The sequence below is a fragment of the Rhipicephalus microplus genome, chromosome 5 (genome assembly GCF_043290135.1).
Source record: "Rhipicephalus microplus isolate Deutch F79 chromosome 5, USDA_Rmic, whole genome shotgun sequence".
NCBI lineage: Eukaryota > Metazoa > Arthropoda > Arachnida > Ixodida > Ixodidae > Rhipicephalus > Rhipicephalus microplus.
This window is the reverse complement of record NC_134704.1, coordinates 197836056-197852484: the sequence shown is the minus strand read 5'-3', so window position 1 is coordinate 197852484 and position 16429 is coordinate 197836056. Positions and strand designations below refer to the sequence as shown.

Here is a 16429-nt window from a genome sequence, read left to right as displayed (position 1 = left end):
AATAAACTTCTTAAGTCACTTTTACTCTTAAGGTTTTCGATGGGTTAAATAATAAAATAGAGCTGTACTGAAGGGACGGGTTGCAGACATTTTCTGTAAAATGATGTTGCCTCATGAAACACCGAGAAATGTCAAGAATCATAGATATGCACTGGGTGAAAAAAAATTGTGCTAATGACTCGCTAGGACATTGTTAATGAACTTTTTCAGTTATCCGCAACATTTGTGCAATCATAGCAGCTCTTGTGAGCTTTGAACTTGAAGCGGAGTTTGAAACGCTTTAGTCTTCCCCAAATAACTGTGGGCATGCCAAACTCTCAAAACAGGTGGTGGTAGCATGGCAGGCAAATTATCACCCTACTGAGTTCAAGAAAGGGGGTATGCAGGGGGGAGACAGCCGCGCATATTGTGCATTTATACATTTCTGTTTTATTTTACCAAGCTACTCCAAAAGCAAGAAATAGCGAAAATTGCGCAGAACTGCTCCAAAACAGCGTCGAAAGCTAGAATTTTGATGCTAACCTCAGCTTCAGCAAGGATAAAAGGCCAAGTTGACTAATAAGACGCGCCCAAGCATGTTTTACTTTGCACATTTCTGGTGGTGAAGGCTCTCATGATGCCACCGTAATCTCCTTTGACCTGTTGTAAATATGCATGAATCCGCACGAATTCGCTGCCGTGCATCGAGCGTGCTGTTTCTGCTTGCTACGCCGTGTGTTCTGGTACCACCACCGCCTAGCGAAAACCACTAGCAAGCATAGCGGGGTTTACTCTCGGGTTTGCTCGGAAAAAATTGTATACACTTTGTGAAGCTCAGTACCATATGCAACAAACAGCTCTACTGCATCATTTAATAACTGGGTAGCTGACTCAATACATGCTACTGACATTCTACTTATTTCCACCCGTTTCAAACTAAAGTCATTATATTAAGAGGCCAAGTGTTAATAATCTCTTGTTTGCAAAAGCGCGCTCCTCCACTAGCTGCGATTTTCATGTGGATGCTGCTGTGTGCAGTCGCCTACGCTTGCGCGTTTGCTGTGAGTGAGGGACTCAGTTCCCTGCATGCAACACGTCTCCTGGATGCTCTGGCACGTGCACATGGGTTCTCAAAATGGGTTCCGTGAGCGACAGAATGCATGCAGCTCATTCCCGGTTTACGTTTATTAGCTTAGCTGTATGTTTGATTGGTGTTTCGGTTTTTAGCCACTCCGCAGTGTGACTGGCGTACTTCGTTTTCTTTTTCTGAAATAAAGCTAGCCTCTGTACGTTCGGTGGTTTTTTTCCGTGAACGCGGATTTTTCACCTGTGCTGCACGGTGCGAATGCTTTAAGGCCTGACCACAGGTTCACATTGCAGCCCGTCAGTGCATGGCTCTGACGCGACGTCACACCCTTTTCTTGTGGAGAGAGAGCCGACCGCAGCTTTGTGTAGCCACGCGCCCCCTCTCTTGACAGAGAGAGGGCGCGGCGCCCCATCAAAAAGCCATGTGCTGACTTGCTGCAACAGGTTCGTGGGGTCAGGCCTTTATACGAGTCGCGGCACGGGCGGCCATCCCAAGTTGACGAATTATCGGAAGTTCTACCTTGACGGCCAAGATGACCTATGATATAAAAGAAAACAGAACACGCCAGAGTAAGCCTTATTAATAATGCATTGTTGCTCGTGTGGAGAGGCGTTATTATTATCATTTGCTTATCACTTAATGCCGCACTTCACGATATAGTCTGTGTGGTGACATTTCTTGGCTCCTGCGCTATACTCTTGAAGGTGGTCCCGCATGAGGTGGTCGTGAACGGCTGTGCAGTGCGCTTTTGTTTTCTGTAAAAAGTTTGTAGTACAATTAACGCTATCATGTCAGGCTTTTCTTTAAGCGAAGGTCCACTGTTATGTAACTACAGTTCTTGTGCAATCCCAATTTTCGAATTTCTTTTTGAGTGTGATGCGTTCTTCTTTTTAAATGTTTCCGGGGAACCTAGTTTTCAACAAAACCCTTTTTTAATTTTATTTCACATCTTTGTTCTGAGGGCTAGATAGGTCACCTGGTATGTGTAAAGGTAGTGCAGTTCATAGCTGGCGATAATCTGTTCAAAAACAGACGGTAGGATTGGGCGTGTTGGTATAACATAATAAAGAGTGCTTAACAGCGTTAAGCACTCTGTATCTGTTCAAAAACTTCTTTCAAAATTTGTTTCAGTGTTATGTGTATTTTTAGCCAATTAAAATATGCTTTGGTGCCCCCACGTTGCTAAAAATTTTTATTTTCAAGCCCCCAGGTCCACATATTAAATGCCGCTAACTGCTCTGAAGCAAGGGTCTGCTCCAAAATTGGAATTGGGATGCTCGAAAAACTGCTCCCAATTTAGGTTCAGCCGTCTCATCCCTGTGTATGATTTCCATTACAGCAATGGTGGCTGTATTTTGATGCAGGGAAATCAAAAGAACACCCGTTCACCTAGGTGCATGTTAGAATAACCACAACTGATTGAAGTTACTTCAGAGTTCACCCCCGTGGTATCACACATAATCATACCGTAATTTCAGCATGTGAAGCCCCAACAAAAATTAATATTTCTGCTCTCTTTAAGTGCACCCAGGCGTGTCAACATAATTTAAAGGTTGACTTGTGAAACTAGAAAAGCGCTAAGGAGCATGTCGGCAAAATATATAATAATTTGGTTATATTTATGAACTGTTAGGGTCATTAGCTAAGTCACGCTGACTTGTCCCTGCCAGATGAAAGTAGTGAGCACATGCCTCCTTTGTACTAGCTCTCAGCTTCTTCTATGGCTACAAAAGTTCTGATCCAGGTGCTCAGCATTTTGATCCAGGTTGATCCAGCAGTTCTGATCCAGGTTCTCAGCATTTGCAGTGCCTGAGACCAACATGTAGCAGGTGCAACAAAGATTCCAATGGAGGTGGAAATGTTGTAGGCCCGTGTACTCAGATTTGGGTGCACGTTAAAGAACCCCAGGTGGTCAAAATTTCCAGAGCCCTCCACTACGGCGTCTCTCATAATCATATGGTGGTTTTGGGACGTCAAACCCCACAAATCTAATCAGGTGCAACAAAGAATGCAGCTCAGTGATTTCACCTGTGAATCACGCAGCATTCTGAAGACATCTGTTGAGAACTCCAGGATCACAATTACTGCAATATAATGAATTTTAAGATTATGGTAGCAGAGTTGTGGTATAGCACTGCTGAGCCTCAAGGTTTGATCCTTTTATCTGGGTGGAATAAAACTACTAAAAAAAAAAATGTCATGGGATACAGAAAGCCCACAATACAGGACCTAATGGGGTAATACCCCATTAGAATGTACTCAAATCAGCTCATGATTTCGGCATCTTAAGAACATTTAGTATTGTTGATTCAAAAGTTGATTCATACAGTGGTATTTTAGCTTTTATATGCAATATTAAATGACATCTAGACTGCAAAAAAGAACCCAAGCTCTTAGTATGCGACTGCACTCGTGATCTCTTGCTTGGTGTTCATTCATCACCTAATGGGGTTGTTTGTTAGACCCAATGTATCATGTGCCCAGACCATATGTTAGCAATCTCGCTCACTAGTCGACGCGCTTGGACTCGCTCATATTCAGATTGAACCGCGAGTGTGAGTCCAGGTGACCTAAGTTGAAAAAAGTTTTAATGTGTCTGAGTACATTTTTTTGCCAACTTGTGGTCCGGACACTACAAAATAAATTTTGCAAGGTGAACTAACACTTGCACCTTGTGTCTCAACGTGGTTTCAGTGAGGCTAGCAAGTTCCTTCTGGAAGCCTTGACACCGCTGGATGAAGATCGCCAGGATCTGTGGTTGAAACGCCTGCTAGACTTGCTTCAGGTGCAACGGATCGACGGGCCTTTCCTCACCAAAGATGATATTCTCGGCTGCATCCGCGAATTTGAACGGTCCGACAGCGATGGCACCGATGTCCGTCTTCTGGTGGCAGACGCCTTCGCCCTTGCACCGCTCACTTACTGGTATATGCATGACTTTTCAGTAATTTTATTTGCTCTTGCCCTTAAAGGGGAGTATTACACAGATGATGAGAGATGAAAAATGTTTGACACAGGACAAGAGCAGGGACGCTTGCTTCCAACAAGACTTATTTCTAAGTGCGAACACACATACTCTTGAAATGTGAAAAACAAGCAAAACAATCAAGAAGCCCACAACTGCCATGCGCGAAACTTTTACATTCTCATGCAAGCCAATTCTTTTTGACAAAGCCTGAGAGAGGGAGTGCTGACACGGTTCAGCCTTAATCTATAAATCCTCTCTGCTTCAACAATTTCTCTTGTTTTTTTTTTTTTTTGTTTACGGTGTCATGCAAAAGCGGTGTCATGATTACGGTGTCATGCGAAAGCGGTTTGCGGCCACACATGCAGCATGTGCCATGACTGGTCAATGAAAAACACACGCTTGCGGCCTGCTGTGTGGAGCGGATACTACACCGTGTGCATAGTTCTCTGTGCTGCCACCGCAGTGCCACCAGTAGGGGACCGTCTGGGGAGACTGAAAGCGAGAGTGCTGGAATTATTGTGACTGATTGCGGCTCGACAGCGCTGCTGCTATGCGTTTGTTAGTGTTTAAATGTTTACAATAAATTTGCATTAGTGTTGACTATATTGGTAGTCATCCACCGAATGTACGTCGGCGATGCTTCGACCTAAATATAGAAAATATTAGTTTTATTTGAAGTGGTTGCTTGGACAAGTTGCGCGTTCTTTTGTGTCATGTTCAAAAGGGGATCCTGGCGGTTGAGCTGATGCCGGGTCATTGGACCCTTAAGGCCCCCTGGCAGAGGCAACACACCCCTTCGGCCCCGGCTTCACGTAGACAGCACCCCCAGCCCGACCCATTGAGGGGAAATCGGCAGTCGCCTTTTCCTGTCTCCTTCTCCTTTGAGATCTTTGCCTTTCTCTCACTTTTCTTCTTTCCTGTCCTCTCCCCTCTTCTACTTACTTTACTTTCTTCCTGGCGGCAAGGGATAACTTTGTGTGGCGTAACCAACCTAGTTTGGTTACGACATACAAGGTTATCTTATATTTGGTTATAGTGGGCATGTACAGCTGGCGTTCGTGTTTCCTTCGAGTCTCACAGCGTCCCCTTGTTGGGCTGGAAGGTGGTTGGTTGGCTGGCATGTCTGCCGAACAAATTACACATTTTTATGGGATCTTCTAGCCCTCGCCAAACTGATCGCCTTTCGAAGAGTTGGCGCACTGATGTCATTTTTGAATTGCTCCTGACAAAAAAAAACTTTTCAAAATATCACATAATTCACGGGGAAAGCAAAGTAAAGAAGGCCAGAAATATTTTGCCCTTCCTAGTGCCAAAGTGCCTTATTGAAACACTACGTGCCTGGTACAAAGGGACCAGGACTGCCAGTGGAGATTCCCTGATAGAACTAAAAGACCACTTACAATACCAGAGACTGCATAACCTAAAAGCATTCGGTGATTAGCCCATAATCATCACACCACATCGTACTTTGAACACGATGAAAGGAGATCTGGCGAAGAACTTTTGATAGGCTGGAAGGACGAGAATGTCATGGATGTGCAACGCATAAAGATACGAAGAGACAACAAAGAAACTCCCACGAAACACCTCATACTTTACTTTGGATCCGCCATACTCCCCACAGAAATAGTAACAGGTTATCTCAAACTGCCAGTGAGACCATACATCCGAAACCCGTAGCGCTGCTTCAAGTGCCAGCGGTTTGGCCATGGCTCGCAGAACGGTCGAGGGCAGCTTACCTTCCTGAAATGCGGCAAAAAAAGCCATTCTGCTGACTATGATTGTAATTCAGAAGTCCACTGCACAAACTGTGAGGGTGATCATTCCGCATATTTCAAGTCATGCGTGGCCTGGAAAAGGGAAGAAGAAATAATAACCACAAAATTCAAACTGAACATAAGTTTCCGTGAAGCATGGCAGCGCTTTTCTCCGCATTATGCAGGGAACACATCGTACGCTGAAGTGGTGCGAGGCGAGTAAGCACCACTATGGTTTTCGGCAATGTCTTTGACCACGCCTAGCGTGCCGAGGAAAACACCACAAGCCCCCACGGTGGGAGCAGCCTCAGCTGCCCCGCCCTCCCTGAACACGGCCCCACCAAAGGCCCCTGGGAACCCTGGCAACAGCCAGGGCACCACACTAACTAAAGAGGTCCCGCCGACCTCCGTCCCGGTGGGGTTGAAGGCTCCGTCCATAGCGACGAAGTCTACACTAATGGTGAATTCCACTCGTCGAGCGGGAGCAAGTTTTCTTGCTTCGCGGCCGAGAATCTACGTTCCACTAGTAGATTCGAAGCAAGTTCGCTTGTTCCACTGGCAGATTAGGAGCAACTCACTCCAGGACGACGTGTTCCGTGTGCTCCGTCTTACAAAGACGGATTCCGAGAATGTGTTGTTGTCATTTCCAGCACAGTCCAGCGGCGCCGTTGCCTGCAGCTGCCTTGAGCGTTTTTTTTCTTTTTCAAGGCGGTGCCTTCTGCACGGGTTTACATTTCTAAAATGACATTTTTTGATGCTGTTGGACGTGCTGCTGCTGGTTTGCTTCTCACTTTGAGCGACAGCGAGAACACTAGTAGCAGCAGCAAGGACGAGCCGCACGTGCTTTCCCATCGTGTGCATAGCCGAAGTCTCGATCGAAGATAATTGGCTATGTCGAGGAAGTTTTCAAGACTGGTTTAGTGACGTATGTGTGAACAACTTCCAACACGACCTCAGGCGGGGCATTCACGTGTTCCACTCGCAGATCTGGCTTGGCACAATCCGAGTGCTCGCTCCAAGATTTCGGCGGCCGCGCCGGATCTACCAGTGGAATTCGCCATAAGAACAGTCCTGTCTGGCGCCTTTACTGAGGCGATGGACACCTTCAGGGCACCGGAGCAGACTGCGCCAAAGAAGCGGCGAGGTCCCCTCGACCGCTTTAAAAAAAGACAAAACAGTAATTACAGGGCCTCCCAAAGGCTGTGTAAAATGAGTCACTTTTCGTTTTGAGACACCGGCCACCCCCATTTCGTACACACAGCACTTCTTTACTTCCAGTATGGAGACAAATTATACAATGAAGCATCAGAGGACTGTTTCGAAACCTCGACGATGTCCAAGAATTCTTACAGAAACATTCTCAAAAAGTGCTGTGTATACAAGAAATATGCCTAAAATCCAAGAATATAAATTTTTTGCATCACTATGTCATCTTCTGATAGGACAAAGATGATGCTGTAGCGTCATCTGGTGGTGTAGCCATAATAGTTAATTGAGGAGTAGCATGTACTCATGTACCGCTACTAACATTCCTAGAGCCAGTAGCTGTGCGAGCAGTTCTATTGAATAAACTCGTCACCATCTGCTCTCTATACATACCCCCTCAACACCGTATTGAAAAACATGAATTCCAGTCTTTAATAGATGAGCTACCATAACCTGATTTGGTCCTAAAGGACCTAAATGCGCACAGCATTTTATTGGGCCACTGTCACTGTGATGCACGAGGTCGTCTCATTGAGCAGTTCTTCTTTACATCAGGTGCCTGTCTGTTGAATAGCAAAGAGCCAATACATTACAACCTCGCTAACAATACATACTCGCTGATAGACCTTAGCGTTGCATCTCCATAATTTTTATCTCTACTCCAATGGAAAGTCATAAAAAATCTATTGGCAAATGACCACTTTCTTGTTGTATTGAGTGCATCAGTATTAAACAAATGTCCTCCACTGGTTCCTAAATGGCTGATAGAAAAAGCTGATAGGGATCAGTTTCATAAGATTACTAGTTTAAGTAGGACTGACATATGTTTAGGCGTAAAAGAAGCTGTGGAGTACTTTACAGCCTTTTTGACTGAAGCTGCAATTCAATGCATCCTTCAGACATCTGGACTGCCCAGCAAACCATGTGTCCCATGGTGGAACGAGTGCAATAAGCAAAATAAAGCTCGCAATAAGCAAAATAAAGCATGCAAGTTGCTTCGTAACTCTCCGACAGCAGAGACTCTTACAAAATTTAAAAACATAAAGTCCCAAGGAAGAAGGACACGCAGATAGGCAAGAAGAGAATCTTAGCAAAAATTTCTATCTGGCATTACCTCATATACTCAAGAGGGTAAAGTCTGGAACAGGGCTAGTAAGGTGATTGGAAGACAAGTGCATTCGGTGCCTCTTGTAAGCACTGAAGGAAACTTTCAGTTTGGAAGACCAGGCAAACTCTCTAGGCGCTTATTTTGAGCTCATCTCCAGCTCATTGCTCTACTCTCAAGCTTTCCAGCTGTACAAAACGAGAATAGACAAGCAGGAACTAGAATGCAAATGTACAACGAATGAGCCATACAACCAACCATTTAGCTTGGCTGAGTTACAGACATCGCTAAATAACTGTAGTAATTCCACCCCAGGCTCCGACCACCCGGTCTATGAAATGTTAAAAAATGTTCGTCTCGAAACACTAAAAACCTTACTTTCTCTGTACAACATCATTTGGTTCTCCGGTGAGGTCCCTACTTCTTGGAAAGAGGCTATTGTCATTTTAATATTGAAACATGGGAAGGATCCGTCCTCTGTAGGGAGTTACAGGGCGATCATATTAACAAGTTGCCTCTGTAAGCTTGTCCAAAAAGATAATTAACCATAGACTAATATATTTCCTGGAAACAGACAACCTACTGGATTAATACCAGTGTGGATTTCACGAAGGTAGATCAGCCACTGACCACCTATTACGCATTAAGGCGCAAATCCGCGTCGCTCTCGTACATAAACAATTCTTCCTTTCGGTATTTCTCGATATAGAAAAGGCGTATGAGTATGCTGACCAAAATCCAAAGTCATTTGTCCAACCACAGTTTTCGTGTCTGAGTGGGGAATGTGTTGTCTAAAACATTTGTCCAGAAGACTGGAGTACCGCAAGGTGGTGTGCTAAGTTGCACACTTTTAGGAGCGAAGCTCCTTAAGGCGTGGGCTGTGCGTCCCCTGTATGTAGCCACCTCTCGTTCAGTTCTAAGTATTACGCTAGCCACCTCCCGATCTAAAGGGTACAGCCATATCCGTCCATCCATCCATCCATCCATCCATCCGTCCGTCCGTCCGTCCGTCCGTCCAAAAGATGCAAGATGTTATAAACTAGACGGCGGTACGTGTAGTTGATTATGAAAGATGCGAGGTGTTATAAAATAGGAATGATGCCACATATGGCGCGTGTCATCGTTCGATATAGTGCGGCGACGTACGCTAGGGGGAGCGTTGCAATAAAATCGAGTGGGCAAAATGTACGGAGGATTCATGGTTTACCAGGTTTACCTCCGGAGCTTCGCCCACTAATCATCATTCACTTCGTGGATATGGCGGCATTTTTTTATTATAAAAATGATAGGCCTACACTCCTACATTCCATGCAATATGTTTTATATTGCACATATGTTGACGATGTGCAAATAGGTTTTAAATCATGCAACCTTGCAATATGCGAGCGAGAAGTCCAACTTGGCTTGAATGAGGTAACAAAGTGGGCTGATGAGAATGGGTTCACCTTTAATTCACAGAAGAGCACATGCGTTCTATTCTCAATAAAGACATGTCTCCATCCAGGTCCGGTGATGGACATGCACGGTCAGCAGCTACCAGTGAAATCTGAACAGATACTTTAGGTATAATTTTAGAGATAAATTACCATTTGCACTCCACATCAAAAGTCTCAAAAACAAGTGTTTAAAAACCATTAATATTCTAAAGGTGTTGTCACACACAACGTGGGGAAGTGACAGAAAATGTCTGATGAATCTTTACAAAAGCCTCATACGAGCACGTCTAGATTATGGTGTGATCGTCTATCAGTCTCCTACACGAAACACTTTGCAAATGCTTGATCTTATTCACCATTTGGGCATTCGACTCTCTACGGGTGCTTTTCGCACTAGCCCCGTAGAAAGCCTCTATGTTGAATCAAATGAGTGGTGGCTCCATTTGCAGAGATGTTACATGTCTTTTATATATTATCTCAAAACGATCGCAGACAAGGAACACCCCTCGTAATCCACAATCACTGATTTGTCCAGCTCTGCCCTATTTGAAAACCGTCGTTCGTTGTGAAAGCCCTACTCGCTTTATGTGAGGGACTCGCTACTCGCTTTATGAGGGGGAAATGGGTGTTCCACTGCTTGAACAACATATCAGGCCCGTTCGATTCACTTGCACCAATCGGAACCAGTTCACGGCTGTGGAGATGAAGTTCAAAAACTGTGCAGCGCGAATTCAGTGGTGCAGGCACAGTGCAACACCCGAAATGAATGCCTATGTGCCGACAAGATGCAGGCCTTATTTCTGTTCACTTAATTTACACTGCTCAACTAACCGCACATGCGGACAGTTTATGAGGCGCGAACACCTTGGCAAAACACACTGGGTTAGTAGAAATAGATACCGCGCCTACCCCTAAGCAATGCATCGTCTGTTCAGCTGCACACGCGGCTGCACCAAGCTGGCACCGTCTGCGTCGGAGTGCAGGAAAATCGTAAACCAGTGCTGCACCTCTTCTGCACCTTTAAAACGAATGGCAGGGTTCAGAGGTCGTCAATGCTGAACCGCTGAAACAATTGGCAAGGTGCAGCACCTTGTGAACTGATTCATGTCGTGCAGGCGAATCGAACGGGCCTTTAATGTGTCCTGCTGCACACCTTCCGCTGTGGCAGCGGCGGCTCATAAAATGTGATGTGTCCTTTGTGCAAGTCGCGAAACTTGTGCCTATTGCACATATCCACACATATTTTCTAGAACTTCAAAACAAATTTAATTGTCCGGAATTCTTTACAGATGCCTCAAAGTCTCACTCCTGTGTGTCATACGCAGCGATCGGTCCATCTTTTGCGAATGCCGGTGTTGTGCACCCTAATACAAGCCTGTTCACAGCAGAAGCGTATGCGATAATTGCAGCAATTAAACACATTAAACAATCAAAAATACAAAAAGCAGTAATTTAGACTGATTCCTTAAGTGTGGTAAAAGCTCTGAAAACTCAGAAAAAGTACGAAAATCCTGTCGTCTCTACTCTCTGTTATGCACAGTGTACACCCTCAAACAACACATCGTAGTTTGCTGGGTGCCAGGACATCGCGGGATCCAAGGTAACGTGACGGCGGATCAGCTAGCTGGATCCGTCCACATATATACCAACACGTTCAGGTCTGGTGAACCACTCTACGTTCTCCACATTTTAATCCAATGCAACGAATTGCACACATTTAGAAAAAAGCACTTTCCATCACCTTACCGAGAGCATATACCACTTCATCCATTGATGTTCATCAATAAATCTACTTTTTAATCATCAGTTGTCATTTGCATTTTTAAAAGATGCTGATACTTTTAACGTCGACTACCCTGGTAATCTGTAGCATGATGTCCGAAGAGAAGTCACTGCTGCAGGAGATATATTACAAAGCACCTGTCTCGCGGCCCTTGGAGACAAGGCCATTGAGGGACATTCGTGCTGTATCATCGCTCTATTTAATTATTATAGGAACCGTCAGCCGCTCATCTTCACTGCACATATTTCATGTCACTCTCATGATTTTAATACTTTTATGTTCTACCCAACGTTTGCGCGACGAATTATAGGCCTTTATTCAGCCAGTCATCACACCCATTGCTCACATCTTTTGTATCATGTACTGGCGCTCTTTGGCCATCACATGGCCCTTGTGTCAATAAACACCACATATCATCATCGAGAAACTTTGGACTTGGTTTATAACGAACTCGGCAGTGTTGTCACCTTACGCAGCATCACTGAGCACCTCCATAAAACAGGCAATGTGTCATGAGTAAAACGGCGCGAGGCATGCGCCGGGTGCTGAAATGCGGCGTCGGTGAGCGAGACCCCGATGGTGCGCATACGCACCACATTCACGTAGGAGATTGGACAGAGATGCTCGCGGCACACAACCCGTAATAAAACATCGTGAAGGATGAGGTGTCATTGTGCATCGGGGCTTTGAACTGCTAAGATGAGGAAGGTCAGCCTCACTACCGCGGCAGAACCACTAGTACCGTCCGGTTCTGATTGGTGAAGGGGCCCGAGGAGCGGTCGTCGATCTCGGAAGACTCGAGTAAGGCTGCCTGGACTTGCTACACCCTTTCACAGCAGCTCCTGGTGGGCCTACAGCTCTTCCTCTTCGAACCAGAATGGGTGTGGCTCGCACCACAGTCACGATGCCATTGACAGGTTAGGCTCAGCTTAACGGAGCCAGAGAAGACGACCAAGAGCGGAACCAACTGGAAATGAGGTCGAGTGGCTCCTTCGGCGGAAAAAGACGACTGTAGGAACTCACGGTCAACATCGACGGAGGACTTGACTAAGCGTCAACATGGCAAAGGGCACTGAGTTGACGGGGCGATGCGATGAACTGTAAGCGCACGCTCCATTTTTGAGACACCATATTAGTTCAGTACTAGCAGCTAGGGCTCGAAACGGATTTAGACTGGGCAACAGTCAGTTTTGGTTTGACTATGTACAGTAGGGTCCACTGTTACGGGGAACACATGCAAATGTGGTGCCACGGCCCGCGTGGCGCGAACTGGTGGCAAGATTTGTAAACATGGCACACGCGCATAAAAGTGCAAACGCGGCACTCGTCGGGTTTCGTCTGCTACCTTTTGCCCCTGCGCTTGCTGTGCGCTTTCGTTTTTCTGCGAAGCAATTCATCTCGCCGCTGGTCTTCCAGTGCCCCGTCAGGTAGTTAGCCGGCACGCAAAAGGTCAAGCTTGTCTCTTGCTGTGGTATCTTACTTGTTCTGAAATGATGCGATTCACACCCTAGGCGGTGGAATTTTGATTAAAGACGATATACAATGAAAAGCCAGGTGGTTATATTTAGCAGCATGCTAATAAATGCTTAATAATAATAAATGTTAGGGTTTAATATTGCGGAACAGTGGTATGATTATGAGTGATGCAGTGGACGGCTTCAGAAATTTCAACTATACCTGAGGTTTAAATCAAAGTACACGAGCCTGAAATATTCTCTCCCCATGGGTGATGCGGCTGTCGCAGCCGGGATCTGATCCCGTGGCCTGCAGGTCAGCATTCGAGCTCCATAACCCCCTATACCACCGTGGTGATTAAGAAAACACTTGCCCTGCAGGGGCGTCTACGTAAGCAGGTGTTTGGTGTAGCGATACTACAGATCCGAGTTAACAGGAGGGTTTTTGACTCCCTCCCAAGCTCAGCTGTGTGTAGCTTTGCCGTGTCCGGGGAAAAGGGAATCCTGGTGGTTGAGCCGACGCCGGATGATTGGGCCTTTAAGGTCCCTCGGCAGAGGCAACCACCTGTGGCCCCATCTTCACGTAGACGGCACCCCTGGGCTGACCCACAAAGGGGAAATCGGCAGTCGCCTTTTCCTATCTCTCTCCCTACATCTTCATCTTTATCTCTCACTTTTTGTCTGTCCTGTCTACTTCTTTCTACTGTTTACTTCCGGTTCTTCCTGGCGGCAAGAGTTAACCTTAAGTGTTCAACCCACCTCGGGATGCGTCACATCAGGTTATAGTGGTGTACAACTATGTATGCAAGCGATTTCTTCGTGTCTTGCAGCGTGCCCTCATTGGGTGGGTGGCTGCCACCACCACTGAACACACTCCATATTTTGTGGCCAAAAACTTCCAACTCTCTATTGATCGCTCCCTGAAGAGGGTGTGCACCGAAGCAAGCCTTCAACTATTCTAACAAATAAAAACAACTTTTCACGTTATCCACAGTGACACACCAGCAAATCCTGTCAGAAAATTTTCCCTGTTTCTGGTTTCAAGGGGCCTAATAGACACAGTTGAAACAGACTACAAAGTCACCAAAATGGCCAGGAGACCTCTTCATTGAAGTTCGAGACAAGGAACAATATGAAAAACTGTCCAGTCTGAAGACTTTTGGCGATGTCGTTATCACTGTTTCAGCACATCGTTCGATGAACACTGTCCGAGGAGTTGTGTCGAAGGGTGACCTAGTTGACTTGACAGATGCCGAACTTCTTGACGGCTGGAAAGAAGAGAATGTAATCAATGTCCAGAAAATTAAGATGAAGCGAGATGGCAAAGAAACTCGAACAAAACATATAATCATTACCTTTGGCTCCATCATCCTTCCCGAAATGCTTACAACTGGGTACACAAAGCTCAGTGTTCGACCATTCATACCTAACCCCCGACGATGCTTCCAATGTCAGAGATATGGCCACGGCTCGCAAAGCTGTCGTGGCCGGCAAACTTGTGCACAATGTGGAGTTTTGGGCCACACCTTCATTACCTGCAAAGAACCGGCACACTGCCTTAACTGTGATGGAAATCATGCCTCATACTCAGGGTCCTGTTTATTCTGGAAGAAAAAAAAAAAAAGACATCATCACGTTGAAGGGGAAGGAAAACATATCATTTAAAGAAGCAAGAAGAACGGTCTCGCCATTCTATGGTCCAACATCATATGCTGACGCGGCGTGTCAGGGGGCAGCGTCGCACCAGCCCTTGTCACTGCTTCAGCCTACGCATAGTGAGCCATCGGCTGTAGCGTCTGCCCCCAACGCGGCAGTAGTTCAGTCAACTACTGCAACAAAATGCTGCATAGTGCTGCAACAAAATGCATCTCACAAACCAATGGACACTCTGAAAAACGACGTTTGCCATGGTGGAACTACGAGTGTCGAAACTAGCGCAACAGCAAAACAAAGCATAGAGGCTGCTTTGGAAGTCTCCGACGGTGGAGAATCTCAAGAGCTTTAAGAAAATAAAGTCTGAAGACAGAAGAATGCGCCGGCAGGCCAGGAAAAAATTTTTGCGAAAGTTTTTATCAGGAATCAATTCGCATACACATGGGGCAAAGTCTGGAACATGGTTAGTAGGGTAACAGGAAAAGAACCACATTCACTCCCTCTAGTAAACACACAAAGTGACTGCTTGGAAGAGCGGGCGAACTTCCTAGGTGCCTATTTAGAACAAGTGTCGAGCTCATCGCACTATTCTAAAATCTTCCAACGATACAAAACAAAAATAGAGAAACGGAAACTAGAGTGGAAGTCTACGAAAAATGAGGCATAGAATGAACCCTTTCATTTAGCAGAGCTAGTGGCATCGCTAAGTTGCTGCAATAAATCCGCTCCAGGTTTTAACAGAGTTGCGCCAGACTCAAGGGAAACCTTGCTCAGGTTTTAACAGAGTTGTTTACCAAATACTAAAACACCTTCCTTCTGAAACTCAATGTGCCTTCCTTTCTCTGTATAACACTGTTTGGTTTTTCGGTGAGATCCCCACTGCCTGAAAAAAAGCCATAAGTGTCCCGATTGTAAAACAGGGCAAGGACCCATCCTTAGCCTCCAATTACAGGTCTATTACCCTTACCAGTTGTCTGTGCAAGGTCTTGAAAAAGATGATAAATAGAAGACTGATGCACTTTCTTGAAACACAGTCTACTTGATCCACGCCAGTGCAGGTTTAGAGAAGGAAAATCCACCACGGACCACCTTATCTGTATCGAGGCATGAATCTGGGAGGCTTACGTCCATAACCAATTTTTCTTTCTGTGTTCCTCGACATGGAGAAAACCTGCGATACTACATGGCACTTCGGCATACTCAGACACCTCTCACACTTAGGTGTGTATTTTTTTTATTTTATTTACGAATACCTCACAGGCTCCAAGTAGGAGCATTATGTGAGGGGGACTATACAATAGTTATTTGAAAAGAACGCAAAACAAACGAAAAGAATTCAAAAGCGACATATTATACAATTCCTAAAATGTTCGATAACATACACTGTAGTAATATGACACTAATATGCGTTATACATTTTTGAACGGTTCGAGATGTCAATGTACAATGAATGAACACGAATATAAAATACTTGCTTACGAAACACAGTCATATATAGTTAGTATTTTATTCCTAAACGCCACGTGATCACGAATGCGTACCACATCATCAGGAAGGTTATTTCATTGAACTATGGCGCGTGCTAGCGCGGATGCGTTAGATGCTTGGGTGCGGCCGAAATGACGAGCAAAACTATGCTCATTATGAAGCCTGCGAGATGTGCGATGGGGCTTTGTTAGTGGCAATGTATTTACGTGCGTGCTGTAGATGACTTTATGGAATAAACATAGAGTAGCTGTCTTCCTGTGCAATTCCAGGGATGGTAGTGATAACGTAGCCTTCATGTTAGTCACACTGGAATAGTGATTGTAGTCTAGAGCAATGAAACGTGCAGCGCGGTTTAGCACAGATTCTAGTGAGTCGATGAGATAGGCTTAGTGAGGTGACCAGATGGATGATGCCTATTCGAGTTGTGGACGGACAAATGTTTGATATGCTAGCTGACGTGTTATGGATTACGTGTTCATGTGTTTACATATGAAGATTACGTTTCAGGTATCC

At 45.4% G+C, this 16429-nt stretch overlaps 1 protein-coding gene across 3 annotated transcripts in view; it reads left to right on the top strand.

Annotated features, from left to right (window-relative positions):
- Window positions 1-16429, top strand: part of PolE2 (DNA polymerase epsilon subunit 2) — a 340119-nt gene that overhangs the window by 3391 nt on the left and 320299 nt on the right. For all 3 annotated transcript variants that reach the window (XR_012895549.1, XM_037424388.2, XM_037424387.2), the window contains exon 2: window positions 3761-3991. Coding sequence is in view for 2 of the 3 variants with exons in the window: in XM_037424388.2 (XP_037280285.1) it covers window positions 3761-3991 (231 nt within the window). In the remaining variant the exon portion in view is untranslated. The remainder of the gene's footprint in view (window positions 1-3760; window positions 3992-16429) is intronic.